General features: G+C 41.3%; 1 protein-coding gene across 2 annotated transcripts in view; it reads right to left on the reverse strand.

The window, feature by feature from the left end:
• Cdh17 (cadherin 17) overlaps positions 1 to 26,391 on the reverse strand; it is a 61,002-nt gene extending 34,611 nt beyond the window's left edge. The window contains exons 1-5 of one of the 2 annotated variants that reach the window (XM_069991063.1): positions 26,309 to 26,391; positions 15,783 to 15,853; positions 11,011 to 11,115; positions 2,259 to 2,393; positions 598 to 736 (exon numbers count right to left, since the gene is read on the reverse strand). In XM_069991063.1, the coding sequence (XP_069847164.1) occupies positions 598 to 736; positions 2,259 to 2,393; positions 11,011 to 11,115; positions 15,783 to 15,830 (427 nt within the window). In that variant the 5' untranslated portion in view covers positions 15,831 to 15,853; positions 26,309 to 26,391. Of the gene's footprint in view, positions 1 to 597; positions 737 to 2,258; positions 2,394 to 11,010; positions 11,116 to 15,770; positions 15,854 to 26,308 lie in introns of both variants that reach the window. The other variant, XM_069991062.1, reaches the window with a different exon arrangement.
• Between the last annotated feature and the right edge of the window lie 282 nt (positions 26,392 to 26,673).

Genomic DNA, 26,673 nt, shown 5'->3' on the forward strand with positions numbered 1-26,673 from the left:
CAGATATTTTTATTGTCACAACTTATGGTAGGGAATGCTCCTACCCCAGAGATCAGAGAAGCTGCTAAACATCCTACAACTCACAGGAGAGCCCAAAACAACACAACAGCAGCAACAACAAAAAGTAATGATCAGGGCAGGGCCAAGATGTCAATAGTACCGAAGGTGAAAAACCCTGACCTAAACTTTAAATAATAAAACAATTCCCAGTTGGGCACAAGTGGTTCACACTTGTAATTCTAGCTACTCAGGAGGCTGACATGGATCATGGTTTGAAGCTAGGCTGGGCAGAAAAATATATGAGACTCTTATTTCTAATTAACCACTAAAAAAGAAACCAGAAGTGGCATTTTGGCTCAAGTGATAAAGCGCTAGCCTTGAACAGAATTTAAGGACAGTAACCAGGCCCTGAGTTCAAGCCCCAGTACATCACCAAATATAAATTTAATAATACGAGCAACTCCTAGAAGATCACTGTGAAATTTATATGAGATAATAAATTATTAATGAGTGATAATCACAGCTATTAGCCACACAGATCTCCCCCTCCACCTTATTCCCATTTTCTACAAATATCTCCAGGCAGCTGCCTGTTACCTGGGCGGGAGTTCTGCCTTACTGAGCCTTCATACTTCTTTTGAAGAAATGTAGGTCGGTTGTCATTGATGTCCTTCACTTCTATGGTGATGGAGACTGGGCCCTCCACTGTGGCTCCCTGAGCATTGAGGGCAGCAAGCTGATGTTGAGGAAAAGAAAATCCACTGGTGAGACTGAAGGAAATTAGAACTAAAAGAACCAATGGCCTGGTGACTGTGGGAGACAAAGAACCCACAAAAGCCCAGACTGATAGGGGTCCAACCAGCTCAGCTTAGTCAGCTGCAAAGAGGGTGCTGGACACTGGACATGTTTCCGTTCTGAGTGACTGGAGTCAGGGCCCAGAGCGTGCTGATGCATGAAGCCATGGAAGAGCCAGGCCCTTTCTCAGAGGTGTTCTAGTGGTGTCCCTGTGGAGCCCATGCGGAAGGGCCTGACAGGAAGCTGTTGGCCTGCTCCCACACAGCTTTCTGCCTTTCCTGGGTGTTCAGATACCAACCCTGAGAAGAGATAGGTGAAGGGTCTTTAGTTGGTCTCTCACCATTGTATCCTTCTGCTCTGATGCCTGAAGAAGCTTTATCAGAGCCCTGGTTGTGGGTATGGATCCCATACAACAGCCACCAGCAAATACCCAGTGACATAGAACAGAAACACTGGTGAGGTTTCAGCCCTGGTGACCAAAGGCCATCTGGAGGCTTAATCATATAAAATGAGACTTACTCTGGTTCAAATGCCTAAGGAAAAGCTGGATGCCAATTACTATGAGCTATGCAGGAGATTGTGATTGTTGAAGTTCAAGGCCAGCCTGGGTAGAAGAAAATAGATTGCAAGACCTCCTTCTCAATGAAGAGAAAGATGCAGCAGTACACATCTGTACATCTGACTATCCTAACTACTGGGAAGCCTAACTTAGGCTCAAGTATGTGCTTGGGCAGAATGTGAGACCCTATCTCAAAAATAATGAGAAAAAAACCCAGCAGCTTAGCCCAGTGGTAAGAATGCCAGTGTGGAAAGCTCAAGGCCTTGAATTCAAACCCCGGTAGGAAAGAAAGAAAGAAAGAAAGAAAGAAAGAAAGAAAGAAAGAAAGAAAGAAAGAAAGAAAGAAAGAAAGAAAGAAAGAAAGAAAGAAAGAAAGAAAGAAAGAAAGAAAGAAAGAAAGAAAGAGAAAGAAAGGAAAGAAAGAAAGAAAGAAAGGAAAGAAAGGAAGAAAGAAAGGAAAGAAAGAAAGGAAGAAAGAAAGAAAGGAAGGAAGAAAGAAAGGAAGGAAGGAAAGAAAGAGAAGAGTGCACCTCTGCCTTGCCCATCTGTAGTTGTTAAATAATGGTCATATGGATGCTGAACACTGGTGACTCACCCCTGTAATCCTAGCTACTCAGGAAGCTGAGCTCTGAGGACTGAGGTTCAAAGCCAGTCTGGGCAGAAAAATCCCCCCAAATCTCTTATCATTCCTTAACTAACAAAAAGCCAGATGTGGAGCTGGGGCTCAGGTCTGGCACACACACACACATACACACACACACACACACTCGGCTCATATGAGGATCATAAAGCATGTCAGGAATGTCAGGACATGGCAGGCGTGGGTTGAAGGAGCCAGTGAGGCTACAGGATCAAGGGCACCATAGAGGTGTGAGTTCCAGCCCTTTGTGTGGTCTCAGTTTACCTGAAGATGGTAGGTAGCTTTTGTCTCTCTGTCCAGGGCTCTTGTGCAATACAGCAGTCCATCTGGTTGGATCATAAATATGTTGTCGGTCTCCCCAGTAAGTTCAAAGGTCACAGCTGGAGGATCTGCTTTAAACTGGGGTAAAAAAGCAAAGGATAGGTTCAGCCATGAAGAGAAACAAGGCTGTGGAATTTGTACCTGCTTCCAGCTGTTTTTATTTATATAACCATTAAAAAAGAAAATTTTAGCCCATTGAAGTGATTGATATGTCCTAAAAGTTTGTTTATATATTAATTACGTAACACACAAAATACATGCTCTTTAAGAATTAACGTATCAGGGCTGGGAAGGTGGCTCAATTGTAGAGTGCTTGCCTTGCATACATGAGGCCCTGGGTTCGATTCTTCAGCACCACATAAGCAGAAAAAGCCAGACATGGTGCTAAGGCTCACATGGTAGAGCTCTATCCTTGAGCTGAAGAGCTGAGTGACAGCGCCCAGGCCCAGAGTTCAGGCCCCACAACCGACAAAAAATAAAAACGAATTAATGTATCTCGCTGGCAGCAGATGCCTCACGCTGTGATCCTAACAATGGGAGAGGCTGAAATCTGAGGATCACCTTTGAAGCCAGCAGGAAAGTCTACAAATCTCTTTGTCCAGTAAGCTACTCAAAAAGCTGGAAGTTGGAGCTCAAGAGCACTAGCCTGGAGCAAAAACCTCAGGGACAGTGCTTAGGCCCTAAGGTCAAGCCCCAGGATTGGTACAAAAAAAAAAAAAGGAAAAGAAAAATAAGAAAAAAAAAGGCGGGGGAGGAAAAAATAAGAAACAATGTTATTATATTAATTCATTAACAAAAGATATTAATGCAGGCTTAAAGAGTATTTTTCATGGAATATCTGAAAGCTACAATAGTACTCAGAAACATTAGAAGGATAACTTCATTGCCAGAATAAAAAGCTATCCTTTAAGTACTTTTAAATATTATGACAAAGATTGAATCATGTTAATATCACCAAAGACAGTAAAAATATGTGGCCTCAACCTAATATTCTCTATATAATCTCTTAATTCTCTTTTCAAATGTGAAAAGCTATTAACCACTATTCATGGGATAGCTTTTAAGAGAACAAACCAGAAATTTTCCATTAAAATAAGAGACATAAAGGCTTCTCAATCAGTGGATATAGAGGCTCACTCCTGTAAACCTAGCTACTCAGGAGGCAGAGATCTGGAGGCTTCAAATTTGAAGCCAGCTCAGCCAAAAAGTTGGCGAGCCCTCATCTCAACCAATAATTTGGGTGCAGTATCACATACCTGTGTTCCCAGTTACACAGTAAGCCATAAGTAAAAGGGTCATGGTCTGAAGCCAGCTCCAGTAAAATTGAGGAAAAATTGGGGGTGGGGGAGGGCACTAGGAATGTGGCTCATGTGGTAGAGTGTTTGCCTAGCAAGCATAAGACCCTAAGTTCAAACCTCAGTACTGTCAAAAAAAAGCTGCTCAAACTCATTAATACCTTTAACTGAATAATTTCATATGGGTTTTACTAAAACACTTAAAAATAATGCCAACATTAGTAGTAAAGAAATACCCCAAAAAGCATATAGTATAGAGGTATAAAACGTAGCCTTTGATAATAAACATTACTACACAGTTTATCTTAAGGAAAATTTTCAAAATAGTAAACTATGTGCTTGTAGTATAAAGAGCATACTTATTAATAACGATAATGTTGAAAACTTCTAAATGGCAAAAATAGTGTAATTATGATACCATAATCATAAACTGATATAATGTTAATCATTAAAGTGTTCACTTTGAAGAGACATGGATAGAGACAGAGGCTGACTCAGTATTTGAGGGTAAAGCCACACTGATGGCTACAGAACCAAAAGTTCCCATGTTGGCAAGGAAGAAGTGGAGATTTATTTCCAAAAAAGACATGTTGATAGGTTAAATGAGTAATATCATGGGTAAACAGTTGTGTTTGTGTGCTTGTGGCTACTGCTTTATCTGCATAGTAAATACAAGTGTTGTTGTTTATGTTTCAAGAAAAAGACACACACACATGAGTTGGTTTTTTCCCTCCTCCTCTACAACAGTGATGAAAATGTTGGTTTAAAAAAATTAAGGGGCTGGGAAGGTAGCTCAGTGGTAGAGTGCTTGCCTCGCATGCATGAGGCCCTGGGTTCCATTCCTCAGCACCACATAAGCAGAAAAAGCCGGAAGTGGTGCTGTGGCTCAAGTGGTAGAGCACTAATCTTGAGCTGGAGAGCTGAGGGACAGCGCCCAGGCCCAGAGTTCAGGCTCCATGACCAACCAAAAAGAAAAAAAAAAATGTGATGATTGCTGTGTGCTAGTGGCTCACACAATCCCAGCTCTCAGGAGGCTGAGATCTGAGGATCCCAGTTCAAAGCCATCCCAGACACCCCTCCCCCCCAAAAAAATTGCGTGAGACTTTTTTTCGCAAAGCAAAATTTAGAAAAATAAATCCGGAAGTAGACTGTGGTTCAAGTGGTGGAATGCTAACTTTGAGCAAAAATGTTCAGGGACAGTGCCCAGGTTCTGAGTTCAAGACCCAGGACCAGAACAACAACAAAATTAAAACGGTTTTTAAGAACTCTAACCATGGACTTTTCAGAACCTCAGGAATTGACCAAATGCTAGTTAGAGCTAGTCCGAAAGCATAGAGCATTATAGTGTTTTAATTTGCACAGTTCCATTGTTGATTTTTTTTTTTTTTTTTTGTCAGTTGTGGGGCCTGAACTCTGGGCCTGGGTGCTGTCCCTCAGCTCTTCAGCTCAAGGCTAGCGCTCACCACTTGAGCCACAGCGCCACTACTGGCTTTTTCTGCTTATGTGGTGCTGAGGAATCGAACCCAGGGCCTCATGCATGCAAGGCAAGCACTCTACCACTGAGCCACCTTCCCAGCCCCTCATTGTTGATTCTTAAAATGAAGTTGCCTTGAAAGCCCACAGCCTCAGACCCACAGCATGGCAGAAGGGCAAGGGTGGTTCTTGGAGAACTATAGCTATATGACCTGTTGGCATTTCTCTGGAAACATCTCTCACAGGGCTTGTCTTTATTTAATCTGACTCAGAGATTTCTCATTACGAGTCCTCAGCTGGGGCAAAACTTGTTGGGGAAAAATTCACTAGAGGAAGTGGGTAGAGAATGCAATCATAATATCTAATGCATAACCTATGAAATTAAGCAAATTGAGGGGAGAGGTTGGGCAGGGAGGGATGGGGGAGAATAATGAGAGGGGTGACATCGATCAAGATGCGCTGGACTTCCTATAAATTGCTTTGTTGAATGGTAATTCCCTTGTACAATGACTTAAAGATAATAAAAATATTTTTTAATGTCACTAACAATTTGCTTGATGGTAGGGATAACACCAAAAAATTAAAGGCAAAGCTAGGCATTCAGATGCCCACAGGGGGCTTTGGGAACCCCTGATATATTACAAGGGATCTAGAAGGGCCCATTCAGGAGCAGGGCTGTGAATGTGTGAGGAAAAGCCCTCACCTCTGGCTGAGTGTGAGTAATGAGGGCTAAGGTAAAACTGTAAACCCCCCTTTATTGAAAGTGTGCCCAGCATGCACATGGTGCCCCTTGATAAAGGTTTGGAGATTTATTGGCTCAAGGCTTACCTAAGTTCATCTCTGTGCAGTCATTAACTGAACACTTTGCTAACTAAACAGAGACTGGAGTGGTCTCAGAGAACAAAGAGTACTGACTTTGCAGAATTCATTGATGAAGGTCACTAAATACACCATAACAACATCCAGCTCAGAGAAAAGGAAGAGATATGATTAGAAATCCCACAACATATTAATTACTGTAAGATTTGCCCTGGGCCTTGCAGGCCCTGTGCAGACACCTCCCTACCTCTTGGCTACGTTTCCACCTGGTATCTATGTTACCTAGGTAACTGGCACACCTGGAAGCAGTCACCTCTCCCTCCTGCTAGGTCACATCCTGAGATGCCCTATCACACCTCCCATCTGATCATAGGAGGGTCCCAGGCCCTGAGGTCACATCCAGATCCAGTGTGGCCACACCTTTCCCTTACCTGACCACACTTCTTCCTGTCCCTGGACTAGATAAGTCCTGGCCCAGTGATGGATGGCCCCTTTTTGGCCATGCCTCTCTGTGGCGGAGGCGGTAAATAAACTTCTTTTCCTGCCTGAATAGGGGCAAGGTGTTCTCTTCATCGGCCACCTAATGAAACCTACCAACCTATTTAATATACCTTACAATTACAACATCCAATTTCAAAAATGATGGGACATAACAAATAAGAAAGAACTCTCAGCCTCTAGGAAGATCACCTGTAGCTATTGTCCCTGAGGAATCCCAGATGTTGGATTTCCTAAAGATCTTAAGTCATTTGTCAGATTCAAGTAAAGGAAACCATGGACTGTAGGAAAACCAAATAGAGACTACCAATAGAGAATATCAATTTTTAAAAAAACATAGTTTTGTTGTTGTTGTTGTTGTTGTTGTTGTAGGCCATAGGGGTTGAATTCTGGGCCTGGGCTCTTCAGCTCTTCAGCTTAAGATGAGCACTCTACCACTTGAGCCACAGTGCCACTTCTGGTTTTCTGGTGGTTAATTGGAGAGAAGAGTCTCAGGGACATTCCTGCCAGGGCTGGCTTTGAAACCTGATCCTCAGATCTCAGCCTTCTGAGTAGCTAGGATTACAGGCATGAGACACCAGTGCCCAGCTACAGATATTTTTTGGAGGTATGAATTCTGGAGTTAAAAAGTGCATTAACTGAAGTGAACAGGAATTATTTGATGGGACTTGAAAGATTTGAGGCAGTGGAAGAATATCAGTATTTACCAGCTAGAACAGAGAACAAAAATGAATAGAGTTTCCAGAGACCCGTAGAACACCAATGAATGTGTTAAGAGTCACAGAAGGAAAAGCAAAGAGGGAAGAAGGATTATTTGAAAACAGAATGACTAAAAAGATCCCAAATATGAAGAAAACAGTTATCTAGATATCCAAAAAGATTAATGAATTCCAAAAAAAGTTAAACTCAAAGCCTTCACAGACCATAATCAAACATTAATTTGTAGTTCAACTGGTAGAACGCCAGCCTACCAAGCATGAGGCTCTAAATTCAAGCCCCTACCAAGCATGAGACTCTAAATTCAAGCCCCAGTACCACTACCAAGGGAAAAAAAACAACAAAGCAGAGATGAAATAGCCCAAAGAACAATTTTCCACCTGTCTGCTATCCTCACCCATACTGGGATGAACCTATCAACAGTTTATAGCCCTGGAGGTCCATAAGGTAGCTGGAGATTGCATCTATGTACAGTGGAATGGAAGTCTGATGTACTTACAGCTGTCACATTCAAGCACTTGAATAGAACTGAAGAAAACTTCATAGTCTATCTTCAGGTCAAAATGGTCACTGTCTCTTAAGCATCTTCATCTACCTGCCTTACCCACAATCCTTTGCTTTTATCTCTAGTATATACATGTACAGATATTATTAATCAAGCAAATCAGAGACCTAAGAGTTATCCTAAGCACCTGTCCCTTGCCTCCTGTACTCACTCAGAAGCCAGCCAAATCCACATTTATGACTTCCTGCAAATTGCTCCTGTCTATCTTCTCCTTTTTCCCTATGTTAGCTCATTTGAGATGCCGTAACAAATGTCCTACACAATTTACAAACAATACATATTTATTGCTGAAGGCAGGACAGTCCAAGATCAAGGCCAATTTGTGCTACAGACTAGATGGATCTGTTCCTCATAGATGACAGTGTTGACATGTCCTCGCATGGCAGCAGGAACAAACAGATCCATCAGTCCTTCTTCACAAGGGTTCTATATTCTAGTCCTGAGGACTTTGCCCTCATGACCTAATAACCTCCTATGGGCCTAACTCTTAATACCAATGCTATAACTTGGGAGTTAGATTTTAACATGAATTTAAGGAAACATCAAAATGAAGACCATAGCACCCCCTTTACATTTCCCTAACCATGATCTCGTCACTTCTTACTGGGCAGTGGCAAGTAAGCAGTTTACTTCTTGTCTCACCCAACCCAACCCCTATTCACCTCAATCACAGAGAAAGCTTGCACAAGCACACAGCTTATCAGGCTACTCCACTAATGGCAGGAAGCAGCCTGCCCACGAAGTCCCAGTCCAACGCATACTGACCTCAGCAAGTCTGCAGACCTCTGATGTGTACTTTCTCCAATCTGGACCCTGGATCACCCACTGTCTGTCACTTTCATACCAAATGCTTCCTGCATGCCTTGTCCCCTGCTGTCTTTACTGCCTGTTGCCTGTTCATGGACACCTACCCACTTTCCAACACTCAGCTCTGGGGTTGATGGAATGCTGGCTGATGAAACCCACTGCCATCTTCATTTAATATCGGCACTCTTCGATTTTGTGTTTAATCACAGGCCCAAAACAATAAAGTGGGACATATATGAACTAGCTCAAGTTACCCATTCCAAAATTCATACATGCTTTTTAAAAAAACATGTATATGTATATTTTTCATAGAAGTAGAGATTGAACCCAGGGTATGGAGCATGCTAGGTAAGCCCTTCAGACCTTTGCTTTTACTTTTATTTTTAAGAAAAGTTCTCATAACCGTGAGAATATCTTTCAAATATCCTGCATCCTATGATGTATACCATCACATCTGGCCAAATATGTACAATTTCTATTTGTCAATTTAAAAATAAATAAGGAAGGGGCTGGGAAGGTGGCTCAGTGGTAGAGCGCTTGCCTTGCATGCCTGAAGCCCTGGGTTCGATTCCTCAGCACCACATAAGCAAAAAGAAAAAAGCCGGAAGTGGCGCTGTGGCTCAAGTGGTAGAGCGCTAGCCTTGAGCTGAAGAGCTGAGGGACAGCGCCCAGGCCCAGAGATCAGGCCCCACAACCGGACCCAAAAATAAAATAAAAATAAAATAAAATAAATAAGGAAAATCAGTCACCTTTCTTCACCTGTCCTGTGACAACCAGACCACCTCATATGTTTGTTCGCTTGAGTTTTCTCCCTGCAACAGTGAGCTCCCTGAGACTCAGATCGTATTGGCATTACCAGTACCCTGCCCAGTGCCACATACAGAGTAGGTGTTTCATTCCTGGTTAATAAAAGGGAGTGAATGTGTACCTAGTATGTGAAGTTCTTTAGTGTATAAAGCATAACTCATAAATGGAAGGAATAAGAATTGTCAAAGAGACTTTACAGCCAAGTGCTCCCTGTCAGGGCAGAGGAAGGAAGTGAGGAGTGTATCTTCTGTGGGTCCCTGCCAGAAACTTAGAAGGAGTTTCTTGCATTCCCTCTGGCCCTTCTAGTTTGTAGCCAAAGAGGTCTCTTCTGAATGGAAACTTGAGTCGAGTCCATTTCTTTGGGGAGAAAATCGAGCTTCAATAGGCAGGGCCTTCCTATCTGCCTTCTTCTCGACCCTCTTCTCCCCAGCCATGTAGCTTGCTAACAGTCCTTAGTTCGTGCCCTGCCCTCTCCTTAGCACAAGGCTGTTGTCTCTGCTGGGTCTTTGCTGAACTCACCTTCCTTCCTTCTCAAATTGATTCCTGTGCCTTAGAAGATCTTTCAGCAACCCCTCTGTGTTTGTCCCATGAATGGAGTGATAATGGGCTATCAGGTGGTGGGAGCCATTATCAGTGTCCTCAAAGCTCCTCCAACCACTCCAAAGCCAAGGAGTTTCCTGAGGGAATGTCTGGAAAATGCAGTAATTTTTCTCCTTCTCCAGTTACATTTCTGTAATTATTTCAGTGCCCTTGGCAGCTTAAGTCCCTCACTCTACCTGGAATACACCCTTCCATGGGATGCTTTTCACAGCAGTCTAAATGAAATGACCACCTCCCAGTGTTAAGGTTTGGATAGGAGGTGTGTTCACAAAAGACTCATTGTTGAAGGTTTGGTACCCTGGCAGTGCTACTGACAGGTGATCAGATCATGAGAATGCTGACTTTATCAATGGATCAGCCATTGGTGAGCTCATAACAGAATGGGCCATAGGAGGTGGGGCTTAGTTCAGGAAGTAAGCAGTGGGGTGGGGCTTTCAGAGATGTACCTTGTCCCCAGATCCTTTTAGTCTCTTTGCTTTTTGGCCACCAGGAGCTGATCAACTTTCTTCCACTACAACCTTCTAACTTAATTGTTCTGCTTTACCACCAGCCCAGTAACTGTGTGCTGAAACTTCTGAAAACCGTGAACTAAAGTCAGTCTTTCCTCCTTTTAAGTTGTTGTTTTTTTTTTTTCAGGTATTTTTTCACAGTGACAGAAACACTAGCATCACCAGCATGCCTTGACCAACACATAGAGACAAGGGCTCTGCCTGAGCACAGAGGAGGTAGTCAGGAAAAGGCAGGCCATCTACAGAGAGAAGGCCCATCTTCAAATGTCTGAAGTGGTGACAGTCAGAGGACCAGAGCCTCTCTAGGGATCAGCAGCCTTTTTACCACTGGGTAGGGGCAGAGCCCACAGATACCAGCCTCCCTGTGAGAGGGATGGAGGCACTGGCATCAGATATGATTGAGGAAGCTGAATGAGGATGTCATGTCCAACTAATATAACACCATGGCCACCCATCTCTGTTTGACTTCATTTCTGAAATCATTCTAGAGAATGAGATGTGCCATTATTTCCATTTTATTTCCTGCTGTGCAGTAGAGAAAGGAGTAGAAGTCCATTGGGAGAGCAGGAGAAATCAAGCCACCAGCAATCAAGAGTAACCTTTACCTGGAATATGTATATGATTTGATTTGGTTCTTGGCCTTCAAATATAGAAAATTTCATGGGCTTCAGGGGTCCACTAAACTTCCCATCTTGGCCATATCCAGTTGTCTGTTAACAAAGAAAGAGAGGATTAGCATTGGTCATAATTGCATGTACCACTTGCTGATTTTATTAAGGGTTCCTAAATATAAAACCCCTAGATACAACTTCTTTTAGTCAGTTTGTTTGTGTGTAAATGCATTGATCCCTGGATATGTTATCATGAATAGTTGTACTTTGAATCTAGCTTCTACATATGCGATTAAATCATGCGTGGTTTGTTGCTGACCTGGCTTACCTCACTTAATAGTTCCATCCATTTCCCTACAAAAGATATAAGATTCTTTCTAATGGATGAGTAAAATTCCTTTGTGTGAAGCTATGTACATATAAGATGATGCTAACCGAAATGAACCCCAAGAGAGGGACATAGTAGGTTTTATCTTTCTTGCTGCTGTTTTTAATGTACTTATAATGTACTCTGTGATCGTTTTTCTTTTGTATGTTCTTTCCCCATGGCATAACCCCTGTTTTCACTGTATTTGATTCTGGTGCCCTGCATCTTGTATATACATTTTTTCTAATTTGGGGAGGGGAAGGGAAATAACAAAATGCTGAAATGAGGATACAGGTTGGCCCATTGTAACAATGAGATGTACAAGACACTATGTTGAAAATGAACTTTACAACTTCAGGGAGGGGGAGGGAGGAGGTGGGAAGGTGGGGAGGAAATGGATGGTAGGGGAAAAACAAAGGAGGGGGTAACAATGCTTGATAGGAAATGTACTCATTACCAAAATATATATTAAAATTTTTTCTTTACGTATATGGACCTCATTTTCTTGATCCACTGTTGTAGTGCATCTGGGCTGTTTCCATCATTTGGCTATTATGAATAGTGCAGCAACGAACATTGATGTACAAGTGTCTTTACCATATCCTGACTTGTGAGGCTCTGAGATGCCTAAGAGTGGTATGGCTGGGTCGTAGGGAAGATCTATGTTTTGTTTAGTTGGTTTTGTTTTTGTTTTTTTGGTCTGTCCTAGGGCTTGAACTCTGGGCTTAGGCACGGTCCCTGCACTCTTCAGCTCAAGGCCAGCACTCTACTGCTTGAGCCATAGCGCCACTTCCGGTTTTCTAGTGGTTTATTGGACATAAGAGTCTCACGGACTTTTCCTGCCCCAGTTGTCTTTGAACTGTGATCCTCAGACCTCAGCCTCCTGAGTAGCTAGGATTATAGATGTCAGCCACTGGCTCCCGGCTTGTTTTGTTTGTTTGTTTGTTTGTTTTGTTTTGTTTTGTTTTTGAGAAATCTCCCAGCCACTTTCCAGAGTGGTTGTATTTACTAGTTTACATTCCCACCAACAGTGTAATAGGGTTCCTTCTCCCCCACATCCCCACCAACATTCATTATGGTTCCAATTCTCGATGTTGGCCAATATTACTAGGATAGGATGGAATTTAAATGCTGGTTTGATTTGACTAATATTCTTAATTCACATAGTGAACTTTCTGGACTTCTGTCCTTTCTGTCTTCTTGAAGAACTTCTCTTGCCTTCTATTTCTTTCCGACATCTCATCCAATTACATTGTCGCTCCTTGGGAATGTGTCAGACGTCCAGGCTGCAGCATGTTTGGTCCAGGATGGGGATAGTCTTTTCTGTGAGCTACTGCTCAACAGAAAACTACCTCCCTCGGCTCTGGGCCCACCCAGCATGTGGCAACACTGATGAAAACTACCAAAGCCAACAGGCCTCCTGGACAAAGCTCTGCCTTTCTTATAAGGACAAGCTGACTCACCTGCAGGAAAGGAAGGGCATATCTCAGTTCCAGAGTTCAAAGTTGCATCCTGTATCAGGGCAACACATCTTTCCTCCAGCCGGCTAATCTGGCTATTGGGGCTATAAAGATTTCAACATGCAAACACACACAGTGAGTCACCAGGCCACACCATCAGAGCCGGGAGGAATAATGTGGGAGAAACTGGCAAAAAGACTCATATCCAGAAGGAGAAATCCATGTCTCCTTCTCAGACAAGAGAGGAGTGAGCCACCAATCACAAAGTATTCTCACTCTCTCAAATCCCATCATTGATTCCTAATATAACTCTGCAATTGTGTATTCTGTTTCTAGCCTGTTCTTGGAATTTACTAGGTGCTAAAGGTATAAAGGTGAAAAAGAAGCTGTTCTTCCTTCATGGAGGTTAAGGTTCAGATGGATACGGATAATGAATGTTTAAAGCGCTATTATACTGATAGGTATTTTTAAATTAAAAAATTATTTTCACTAGTACTGGGATTTCAATTTATGGACTTTCATTTGCTCAGCTGGTACTCTACTACACTTCCAGCTCAGCTTTTTGCTAGTTATTGTGGAACTAGTGTCTTACCAGCTTTTCTGATGAGGCTCTTTGCATTGTAATCCTCTGGATCTCAGACTAGAATTATAAATGTGAGCCACCAGCACCTGACTAAAACCTGTGTGTGTGTGTGTGTGTGTGTGTGTCTGTGTGTCTGTGTGTCTGTGTGTCTGTGTGTCGCACACGCGCCAGTTTTAAGACTCGAACTCAAGGCCTGGGTATTATCCCTGCGCTTTTTTGCTCAGGTAGTGCTCCACCATTTGAGCCACATTTCCAGCTTTTTGTGATTAATTGGAGTTCGACTTTTCTGCCAGGCTGGCTTCAAATACTGATCCTTAGATCTTGGCTTCCTGAGTAGCTAGGATTACAGGTGTGAGCCACTGGCACCAGGTCAAAAAAAAAAATTCTTATTCAGTGTTTAGGCTGTGCTAGTCACAGATCTGAGAGAGAGAAAGTACACTGTCTTACTTAATTGCAACATAGAACTCAAGCACTGAATTAGATCCATTTCAAAGGGAAGAAAACTGGGGTTCAACATTTAATATAACTCACTTGGGTTCATATCCTATGTAAATTGGATCTAACTCTACCACCAGCCTATAATAATGCAGGTAGAAAAGAACATTTGAGAGAATAAGAAGAAGAGAGAGGTCGATGTGAAGGGGAAACAAAGGAGGAGGCTACAATGCTTGATAAGAAATGTACTCATTATCTTGCCCATGTAATTGTAACCCCTCTGTACAGTATGTTCACAAAAAATTAAAATTAAAATTAAAAAAAAAGAAGAAGAGAAAGGTCGAATGGATGTTTGACATCATACTTGTACAAAAATGGGGACACATGTTGAGCCCTCAAGCCACAAGAATCCCATTGCTCATAAAATTTGAACTATAGTCCTCCTTTTACCCAGAGAAAGGCACTGATAACTCTGGTTTTATGTCAGTCACTCTGTAAATATTTTTAATTGAATGGGCTCTAGTATGCTTTCTGAAACTTAAAATTTCATGTAGGTTTTTTTTTTTTGTATACTAGAAGAAATGAAGCAAGATTTGAGGTCCGAGGATATAGAAATTAAGGAAAGGAAATACAGCTCCATAATCTTGCTTCATAATACAACAAAATGTTGACAATCTTTTGTGAACCTCAGGAGCCTCAAGCATAAAACAAAACTAACACCCCTCTGTCTAGCCAAGGTCAAGTGCTGAAACTGTCTAGTTCCCATCAAGCTCCAAACTTTAGGAGCCTATTGGACAATAGGGTTAACTCAACAAATGGCTAAAGATACATTCAGCAATAAAAAAATCCAATTGGTAAGAAGAAAAGTACAGGTAGAAAAGATTCTAAAACAGAGAAAATGACCTCTTGATGTGTTTTGATGATGTCTTCAAAGTTTAAAAACAGTCAAAATTAAGGGATATAGATAAATATATACATCAACATAATTTCTTTATGAAGTTCCTAGCCTTGTTCCCATTCTATTCTCTTTTTTCTTTCTTTTTCTTTCTTTCTTTCTTTCTTTTTTTTTTTGTCATGAGGCTTGAACTCAGGACCGGGGTGCTATCCCTGAGCTCTTTTTGCTCAAGGCTACTTACTGCTCTATCACTTTAAGCCACAACTCCACTTCCGGTTTTCTGGTGGTTAATTGGAGATTAGAATCTCACAGACTTTCCTATTGAGGCTGGCTTTTAACAAGGCTGTTCAATAATTAGACCTCAGCCTCCTGAGTAGCTAGGATTATAGGCATGACTCAGTAGTACCCAGCTTTGTTCCTATTCTTTTGTATGTAAATAATAGATTTGTCCATAGGGCTGGGGGAAGTCGCTTAGTAATAGAGCATTTGCCTACTATGTACAAAGCCCTTGCTTCTACCACTATCACTGCAAAATCAAGTTATAGATTATCCATTATACAGTGTCTGCTTTTCTCTCTCTCTTTTTTTAAATCTCTTTTTTTGGGGGTGGGGAGCAGCCATCGGGCTTGCACTCTGGGCCTAGGTGCTGTCCCTAAGCTTTTCAGCTCAAGGCAAATTGCTCTAATACTTGAGCCACAGCACCACTTCCAGTTTTCTGGTGGTTTGTTGGAGAGAAGAGTCTCACAGACTTTCCTGCCTGGGCTGTCTTTGAACCACGATCCTCAGATCTCAGCCTCCTGAGTAGCTAGGATTACAGGCATGAGCCACCAGCACCTGGCCAGTGTTGGCTTTTTAAGTAGCCAACAAGCTGAAAGACACCCAGGTGGTTTATAGCCATTTCCCTAGAAATATTGATCCGAATACACAGTGTCCAGCCTGTACAAAAGTTTAATTTGATAGGCTAACTTAGACAAGTATGAGAAAATATTCCAATGAAGAAGTAGAGAACTTTACCTTTGCTCTTACCAAACACAGCATAAACAGACACAGAGAGTGAAGACGGACTCTAATCATCTTGCTATTCTCTGCTCAAATGCCTGTGAATAGACCAGAGATGGGGTGATCACATGTCAGCCTGTTAAAACAAAGTCTTCCCAACTGGAAAGAACCACTGCCTGACATCCAGTCACAAACCTAGAGAAGAGGATCTCTACAGATGAGCTCACCTCTGCATGGAACAGCCAATCTTCTAGAAGCTTCCTGATCCCCCATCATAGGAACATACAAGTCAACAACTCCAATGAGCTGTCTATAATTTATTCCTTTCATTGCTTCACTCTATTTCGGCCTTCATTGAGAGTCTTACATAACAGGCAATGAGTGTGATTTTTCACTCTTGTTGGATTTTTTTTATTATTTTCAGTTGAGTTTACAGTTTTTACTTTTTTAAGCAATTGAGGAAGGTATGTTTTGGCAAAAGCCAGGTAGCTATATAAAATAATGTTAGTGGTTGCAGTTCAAAGCTGCAAATATATGAGAGCCCTCAGAAAAGAACCCAGGAATGTTCATGATCACAAACCTCATCAACTGTCTCTGTGGTCTCCCAAATATTGTTAATCTGTGTAACACATGAATCCACTTCCATGGATCAAATAAACATCCAAACTCTGTCCACTTTGTCATCAGCCTGCATAGAAACTGTAGCTCTCACCCTGAGACTTGTCATGCTATACTGATACAAGTATGTGAGATAAATTTCTACATTGCAAAGAGAAATTACAACTGTATTCATTTCACTAAAATTTCAAACTATGTTGTTACATTGAGGAATGGTAAGTGACCCTTGTTTACTTCCTTTTTTTCTTTAGTTTTTGAAAGTCTTTCCACATTTAACATTTATCAATAATATGATTGTATGGAAAAAGGTTATAGTATAGTGTATAGTGTGCTAACTACAAGGATAGAAACATAGACACAGACATAGCAATGTAATATATGTGTGTATGTTTATATGTATATATATTACATGCTATATATACATATGTATGTATATATATATGACATGCCATATAAATTTACATTTTTACTCCAAATTTCCACAGCTATTTTAAGAAAAAACTAGCATTGAAATCCTTCTGGAACTGTAAGACTTATAAATCCCTTGAAAGTTTGAAAATTATCTTTCACAACGGAATTTAATTTGCTAGGCACATCCAAACATTGTTTTAAAATAAACTCATTAAACACACAACATTTTTTTCACTGCTGGAGACTGATTATCTGGTTTGGAAGCACAGAGAAACAAGTTATACATAATCCCTAGCTCTAGAAAACTGCAAAATGAGATCCAGTCAGCCTTCCTCACCTACATGGATTAAAAGTGGCTCATGTCTATAATGCTAGCAACTCAGGAGGCTGAGATCTAAGGATCTGAGGATCCTGCCAGCCTGGGCAGGAAAAGTCCATGAGACTCCTCTCCAATTAACCACCAGGAAACCAAAAGTGGTTCTGGGGCTCAAGTGGTAGAGTACTTGCCTTGAGCTGAAGAGCTCAGGGACAGCGCCCAGGCCCAGAGTTCAAGCCCCATGACCGACCCCCCCCCAAAAAAAAATGTACTGAAGGAAGAAGAGTTATGTATGTTTTAAATATGTAGAGACTTTTTCCTTGTCATTATTCTCTATAGACTATGGTATCACAAGTTTATATTGGCATTTGTATTGATTAGGTATTTAAAAATCTAGAGGTTAGCCAGGTGCTGGTGGCTCACGCCTGTAATCCTAGCTACTTAGGAGGCTGAGATCTGAGGATCACGGTTCAAGCCTGTAGCTCAAGTGGTAGAGCACTCGCCTTGAGCTAAAGAGCTGAGGGACAGCGCCCAAGCCCAGAGTTCAAGTCCCATGACTGACAAAAATTAATTCATTAATTAATTAAATAAAATAAAAAAATCTAGAGGTACTTTAAAGTACATGAGAGAATGTGTGTCAGCTTCATGCAAATATTATGTGATTTTTACAGAAAGGACTTGAGTATCCATGGACTTTGTTATTCATAGAAATCCTGGAACTAAGCCTCATGTGTACTGGAGATTACCTTTATGGGGGGGGGGGCGGCAGGGAGGGTATCCTTAAAGTCTAACGAGTTGAGTGTCATTTGACATTACCAAAATACACATAATCAGCTATCACTTTGCTAAATCAAAGTGAAAACACAGAAAATAAAATGACACATTGGAGTATCCTTCTCCTCAATCTCCCACATTTGACATCTTTCACATGTGCTCCCAACTCTTCTCAGTCTTCTCAGTCTTATCTGCCACTCCCTCCCCACACCCAGACCCACTGCACTTTGGCCCAGCTCTCCTGGATCTGAGTCAAGGCACTGGCTGCCCTCCCCACCTGGCACCAGCCTGGCCCAGAGAAAATGGACAATGGTTATTTGTTTAACGAAGTTGCATTGAAACCATCCTTCCTCCTCTCTGCTTCTGCTCCTCTTATCTTATCACCTAGATCCAAATTACCCATCTTTACAACAAAAAAAAATTCACTCAAGCTTCCCACAAATATTAGACACTGGGCTAAGAACCAGGAGACCAAAATAAGGAGTTCTGGGTTTGCCATCATGGAGCTAAAACTTAAATCCTACATTATTCATAAACAGCGAGAAGCCTTTTCCTCTCTGAATCCCTCACCCACGGTTTGGTTTTGTTTTTTAATAACTATTAATATAAAAGAAATGAATTTGAGATGTAAAGCCTTATTTTCATGCAAAGCATAGTAATAAATTTTTTATCGTTGATGACAAAGGTTGTTTTACTTTTAAATACATTACCAGATCTTTGCTTGGTAATATAGTTGAAAAATGGTTGAATATATATTCAACTTGAAATACAAGTTGAATAACAGAAAAGCAAGTAACAATAAAAATGAATGCCTTATTTTAAGATGTTCATGCAGGCCATTGTCTGGGATGTCTTCATGGAAATACACTTAAACTTTATTTTGTCGTTTACATTTAGTCTTACCACTCACAGGAGAGTTTCAGGTAGAAAAGAGAAGTAATTGCTTTTCACGCTCAGACATGGGGTGCCACCGTTTATTTCAAGGCATAGAGTCAAGCTAGATTAGTTTGGTTCCTGGTTCCTCTACTACTTCCATTTACTCTTCCATGCAGCCAGGACAATGATGACATCCACCATTAAGAGTTACTGGATCCAATGAGTTAATACTAAAGCAGTGTTCATCAAATAAAAATTCATTTGACAACGCAAGCTTGCTTAGTCAGAACTATAAGCCTTGCCCTACAGGAAGTCAGCTTCCTGCCACCCACTATTAAGAATTTTCAAGCAAAAGCCTCCACAGTAATTTCCTGAAGGCCAAATGAAGAGGCAAGGCAGAGCCTTTTCTGAATGATTCAGAGAAAACCACATGAATGCTGGGATTATTTCCATAGAGGACTTGGTTCTCTCCAACAAGTCTTGCTTTTACCTCCTCTTTTCAAGGACATGGTGCATTCATGAGTATCAGGCCTGGTGTCATGGGGATACTGACAGGAAATTTTTGTTTATATCAGAAATAACCAAATCATTCACATGGGAGGTCCCCTCACAAACACCACTTGGAAAGTGTTTGAATAGAACAGTCAGTGACATTTTATCTGAATTATCTGACAGAATTTGCCCAACCATCTGCTTGGAATTTCTGCTATTTGCCAGGGTCTCCCTCAGATGCAAGGGCTAATTCAATCAGTTCCTATGGCCACTATCTATGGCCAAACATACCCTTAGCAACACAGGTCAGTTTTGTAAAGACCTACATCCCTTAAAAATGTGCATGGATCTCACCAAATAGAACTTGCTATCACCCCTTATTTTTTAACCATGGGTGAGGGCCTTGGAGCCATGGTTTCTGGTCTCATGCTATATAGGAGGTTCCTTCATTGAATTCACATCAGCCCAGAAATTATGGAAATCCTTATGTATCCTGAAGTTGTGTCCAGCCAGGACCACAACACAAAGACCGCTTGCATTTACTGAAAACACACCATGCTGAGACTTCTGTATGAATTCTCAGAACAATCCTAGGAAACAGGTACTATTAGCATCAGCACTTTGAAATTTCTCTAAATCAAAAGCTAAAAGTCAAAGAAGTTAAGAGACTTGCCCAAGGTCACACTGCTAGCTAAGTTCCATGCCTAAGACCTTAAGCATCTATTCTAACTCTGAAAGCCTGAGCATCTTGATCATGGAATACTGAACCTCAGCTCATCTACTCCATCTTTCCAAACATTGTTTTTGTGTTTAACATCATGACTTTCTCCCATTCCCCACCACAAGCCTCCCACCAACCCAGAAGTAATGGTTGTATCAGCTTAGAAGGTTTTGCTCTTACAACCAATGTATTTCTGTGTCACTACCTCCTTCATTTCCCCTCTGAGCTTCACCTGAGGAGTCTTCTATTTTTTCTTATTAATTAAGCAAAAAAGTCATGAGTTGAATTGTATTTCCCTTCCCAGGGTCACATATAACAGTCCCAACTCCCAAGTCCCTCAGAAGGTGACCTAGAGTCTTTATAGAGGCAGTGAACGTAAAAGAGTGGGCCCTGATCCAATATGTCTGCTGTCCTCATAAAAAGAGGAAAATTTGGAGACAGACTCAGACACCAGAAGAACACCGTGTGACATGAAGACAGCCATCTGCAAGGCAAGGAGAGAGGAACAGATCCCTTTGTGGCTGGCCCACAAAAGGAGCTGAGCCTACTCACCTTGACCTTGGACTTACAGCTCTGAGATGGTAACTTTCTGTCAGTTAAGCCACTGATTGTCTGGTGTTTCATTATGGCATCTCTAGGAAACTAAGACACCAAACAATCCTGGCTTCAACTGGGTAAGGTGCTGCCATATCAGGACCTGGGCAGATGCAAAGGGGGTTTGTTTCTGCTATTGTACCTAGTGCCCATGACCTCCCACATGGCCACTTGAAGCTTGATTGATTTTCCTGCTGGCCTCCAATGCTTCTAAGAAGGTTTTAGATATGTTTAGACACTTGTCATTTCTACATTTATTTGAATAAAGATAGAAAATTCTAGGTGTCAGATTTTTAAACCCACAAATAAATCAACAAACACTCGTTCCCCACCCTCACCTCAGGCACCTACAGAAAGTTAAAGGCTAGACAATTTTTAAAGTATGTCATCTCTTATCATGTTGTTTTGATTTTGTTCAAGAAAGAGGAGAGGAAGAAAAGAGGAGAGGAAAGGAGGGATGGAGAAGGAAAAGGAGAAGAAAGTACAGGAGGAAGTTTAGAATTAAAATTGTTAGTGTGTCCTCCCTCATTTTGGTTTGACTGCCTCCATCTTAGATCCTCTGCCCTTTCCACAAAATCAAGTGATCAGGCCAGGCCCGACCATAAATTGTTAGCCCCTCCCTCATTCCTGAAACTATAGGTATCTTTAGCCTCCAGCTGTATCAAAAGTGCTGTTCGCTTAGTTCTGACCATACCTGATAAACTTCCTAGGTTATAGACTATCTCTGGTGTCCAGCAGAGCATTCCCTTGCCCCAAGTGGAATCCTCTCACCTCTAGCCCCTTGGCCATAAAAGATTCCTCCTTTTCAAAGACAGGCTGTTACTCTCTATCCCCAAAGAGCTAGCCTGTCAGCCCCTGCTGACAATGAACTCCTTTCGCAGTAAGTGACTATGTGTTCACATGGTTATCTGGGCTGGTGCTTTCAAAAATAGTATACACAACACCAAGATTGAGTCATGCAGCTAATAAGAACAAAGAAGTTGCAGGAGGACAGAATTACAAATTTTGTTGTCCAAAATCATAGAGTGATATGGACAGGAAAAATGTGACTAGAATTTATAACACCACTGGGACCGAACAGTGCCACATATTCTGTATGTCATTTATTTTTCATCCACATTATATGTTGCCAAGTACAGCATAAATCTCAAGGTGAAGCTGGCTCAGACCATTGTTCACGAGTCATGTTCAGATCAATCACTCTTGTCTTTTGTTCTGGCCCACAAATCACTGCCACCAATTACATCACTTAAGATTTAGGAAAAACCACAGGAGAGCTGACCATTATGCTGTTTTGACAAATTAAGGACCCAATTAAAGTGACTCTAATAAGCTGGAAACAAGCACTTAGGCATCACATCAAGGCTGTTGCCTCACACTTCAGACTGCCAATTCTACCCGAGGAGGGAGTGAAGGCTGTATGGTGTAGTTCTGGCCCAGGAAGAAGAAAGGAGGAAAACGGGGAAAGAGAAAGGGAGGGAGGAGGCAACTCCACCCTCACACATAACCACCTTTTTTCTTTCTGAACTGTCACTCTGTACATGAAAATCAAGTTACTCATGCAAACTCAGTGGTGATTATTTGTTTCTTAGTAGGTTTGTGATGAGGTAGATGGGCTCATGGGGGGAGAGATGGCTCCTCTTAACAACGTGGTTTACATGTATATGAGCAATAGAAATGACTCTCATAATTATTACTCTTTCCAATAAAAGAATTCTAAGGAGTACTTTCAGAAGTGTGTCATACTCAGTTGGTTGGCTTTTGTTACTCCAAGCTCTTCCCAAACTGATCAAGAGAAAGGACAACTGTGGTTAAAAAAAAGGGGGGGGGTGGTAGGGGGTAGGGGAAGCATTCACACAGGATGTGCCAGCCTGAGTGAAAAGCTGGCTCCAAAACATTAGATTAGCTATCCTGGAGGGGGTTCCCCTCACAGCTTCAGAGGTAAATTCCTCTTAGAACCTAAGGAAAAGAGATATCAAAACTTTCGTTCATTTCTAGCAGAATTCCACCCCTAGACTAAAGAAGAGAAAGAGAATCACCATTTCTCATAATAGATGGCTATTATTTTTCATAGAGTGTTCCTTCATGTATTCTACACTTCTTCATGGACTATAAAGTGAACAGATGATTATTTTGTCAAGACAATGAAATCACATATTCAGGTTTAGGTAAGTCTAAATTAGATTCCATCCATCTAAATTAGATTCTATTCAGGTAAGTCTAAATTAGATGCTGAAGAATTAAAAACAGACCCCACTTGTTGTCATATTCATTCATGCACAAAATGGCTCTCAGGCAGGAATCAGAACGGCAAAACTAGTGTCCTGTTCAAGTAGAGCAGGCTAACTTTCTAATTTCTATAATCAAATCATAACTCATGACTGGCATGAGGAGTAAGGAAAATGAATTTAACTTAGTTCTCCCTAATAAAGAGTACCATACCACTATGGAATCTCATCATGAATTTGTTGTTCATTGAAACTTTTTTAAAAAACAGCTTGCCTTTATTGAACATTTGCTAAGTCAAGTACTTTGGGAAGCCTATTCATTTAAACACAATAGTCCTATTTAGGACTACACTAAGCTTAGCAGGATGGATATATTTCCTCAGCCTCTAATAGAGGTTAAGGAAAGAACATCTGAATGCAGAGAAGAGCTAAGCACAGAGCCTCTGGGTAGATGGCTTCTGTGGGAAGTGTATAGTTTTTATTCTCTTCACTTGAGAACTCCAAGTGCTGATGTTTTAAAATATGTGAAAGAACTATTGACCCTAAGTGTCATGGATGAGATCACTCAAAATGTCAACCTCAGGGAACATTTTAAGAGAAATTCAGTTTCCTTTGTACCGCATATGCAATCACCAGCTTAGCTTGTTACATGCTCTTAAATGGAAAAATAAACCAATTTTTTTAAAGTCTGCTTTTATTAAGTTATATTTCTTGTATGGAAATAAACCTTTGTTTTTACAACTATCCAGTAGGTAGACAGATATTTGCCATGCCTTTCCCTATTCAGGTAATCATGAGTAGACCACAGAACCACCAGCCCCATTCTAGATTCAAACCCACCTGTGAAGATACCTGAATGAATATAATTGCATGCCCACCGATGACTCTATCTAATTTCTATCCAGATAAACTAGCACCTGAACAAGTGCTTCTTTGTGAACCACCACCGTGCCCAGCTTCCCTTCTCAGTATAACCTCCCTGACATGGAAGAACAGTTAGGCCATGTGCTCCCTTCCAGAAATTTCCTTTGACAATGGAATAAGAGTTTATATTCCCACCTGCATATGGTTTGTCTTTTGTAAAAGAAAGAAGGTAGTACCAGAAATTAAACCCTCACCTTGAACAACATCTTAATTTCAAAGGATGCCACACCTACACTGCTCCTGAAGACTCATGGGAAATATTGGGGGTACTTTTAATCATTAGGTTATTGCCATTTATCAAGATGAAATAGTTTTATGATTCTCTTTTTATATTGTTGACCCTGCCCCCTTAGCATCAAGTTAGTTACTCTTTTGTGCAAAGGAGATTTTCTTTCTTTCTTTTTTTATTGTGAAAATACTGTACAGAGGGGTTACAATTACATGGGCAAGATAATGAGTACATTTCTTATCAAGCATTGTAGCCTCCTCCTTTGTTTCCCCTTCCCATCTCTTCCCATCCTCCCCCTGCCCCCCCACCCAATCCTCCTCCACCCCCACCAAAGTTGTAAAATTCATTTTTCCACATAACGACTTGTACATCTCATTGTTGCAATGATCCACCTGTATCCCTATTTAAACGATTTGTTTTTCCCTTCCCTTCCACAAATTATACCAACATCAAATACAGTGAAAGCAGGGTTTATACCGTGGGGGAGGGGATATTTTTAACTATATATGATGGTACACACCTGTACGCATACCTGTAGCCAGCACTTGTGAGGCTGAGTGAAGAGTTTAAATTTAACTCAAGCAACACAAGTTTGAGGTCACCCTAAGCTACATATCAAGACTCTATCTTTGAAAAATAAAATAAAAAGTAGCATTGTATTGTTTTTCCTTTCTTTTTCCCTATAAAATGAGCAGTTTCTCTTGAGTCCCTTGAACTTGCTCTTGGAAAATACAGCTAACATTCATTGAATGTCTACCATATGCAAAGCAATGTAATAAGCTTTTATCCTTGTTTGTCACAATTACCCAGTTAGGCAGGTTATTTCTGTTATAAGGATAAAAAATAAATTAAGGTTCAGAGAGCTTAAGTACTCTGTTCACTGCCCTCAGGCTGGTAATTGTGAAACTGGCCCAACCCATCTGACCATCCCTGAAGACTCATCTACTACATGGCCCACAATGCACTACAAATTCTCCCCCCAGGAAATGACACATTTTGCTTCCTGGTGAGAGTGGACCGTCATCCACTGTCCTTATTATCTAAACGAGTATTTTCTTCTGATTTCCAACACTGCTAGTTTCGTTTTTTGGAGAAAAATATTAGAGCAAATAGTGCCTTTCCAATCTCCTGCTTAGCATCACCTACAGAAGGCATCTGTCCCTATAAAGTCACCTATAGTGAAGCAACAAACAAGACACAGGAAAAGACTGGAGCTTGGAAGATTCCAACAGGGAGCACATGACTCAACATCTCAGGATTGGCTCAGAAGATGGCTCCTCCTCAGGTAGGCCAAATTCAACACCAATGGGGAAGGCAGACCTGGCTCTCTGTCTTTAATCCATACTCCAGAACTTTCTTTAAAAGGCTTCTTAACTGGGCATCAATTCTAGTTACTCAGGAGGCTGTGATCTGAGGACTGTGGTTTGAAGCCAGCCCAGGCAGTAAGGTCTATGAGACTCTTATCTCCAATTAAACACCAAAAAGCCAGAAGTAGAGCTGTGGATCAAGTGGTAGAGCTCAAGCTGTGAGAAAAAAATGCTTAGGGACAGCACCCAGGTCCTGTTCAATACCCAGGACTGACACTAAAAAAGGGGTGGTGGAGTTTTCTTTTCTCTTCTGTGCCTTCCTCCCCACAGTGTCCTAGAAAGTCCTGGTCTGGGAAGGTGGCTCAGTAGTAAAGTGCTTGCCTTGCATGCTTGAGGCCCTGGGTTCGATTCCTCAGCACCACATAAGCAGAAAAAAAAAAGCTGGAAGTGGCACTGTGGCTCAAGTGGTAGAGCGCTAGCCTTGAGCTGAAGAGCTGAGGGACAGCACCCAGGCCCAGAGTTCAGGCCCCACGACTGGACCCAAAAAATAAAAATAAAAATAAAGAAATTCCTAAGGATACAAATAGAATTTTATTGTCTGAAAAGTAGACAGAGAGTTCAGCTTTTAAAGCTCACATCCAAGAGATGCTGCACTTCACAAAAATAAGTTCCTAATAGCAAGTTCCTTATAAGAACCCCAGAGCATTGTGAAGACCAGTCATCTTTTATGTTGATCACAGAGAATGGATCTAATCCTTGTTTCAGCATTAGGGAACCCAGTCCTTCATTTAATTCCACTACCAATCTTAGTTCAACCAGTTACTTCATCCAATGAATTTCTAAAATATGGACCAATGAAAAGGAACTCCAAAAGAAAGCAGCTGTGCTCCACAAACAAAACAGCACACCAGGAAATGTATGTTTTTTTCCCAGCAATGCTCCTCAGGCCACCTGAAGGAATACATAGTACGTCTATCCAACAGCTGCTTAAGTACACCTCATCTAAATGTCATTCTTGAAGAAATACATTTTTTAAATACAGTGAAGATAGGCCCACACTTACCTTTCTGTAAGTAGGAAAATGGTGGTTAAAAGTTCTTTGCTTCCATTCAGCTGTGGAGACAACTGCTGGACCTCAGAAACACACCCTGTGTCCCTGCAGCCTCCCAGCCTCTCCCTTCATCTTCTACAATCATTAACCATGAACATGTTTTATAGAACCACTGAATATCATAAAAGGTATCATTACATTCAGTCCAGGAAAGAAATGCATTTGTTCCAAAGAAGTTCCACTCACATTTAATACATCGCAAGACCAGTCACCGAATTTTTAGTGTGGAGGAACAAATAAAATGCAAAAGAGTAGAAAAGACTGTTGTGTATTCACAATCTCTAGCTCTATGACATCTTTGCCTGCCCACCCCCCCA

The sequence above is a fragment of the Dipodomys merriami genome, unplaced genomic scaffold (genome assembly GCF_024711535.1).
Source record: "Dipodomys merriami isolate MVZ:Mamm:240054 unplaced genomic scaffold, mDipMer1.0.p SCAF_4, whole genome shotgun sequence".
Classification (NCBI taxonomy): Eukaryota; Metazoa; Chordata; class Mammalia; order Rodentia; family Heteromyidae; genus Dipodomys; species Dipodomys merriami.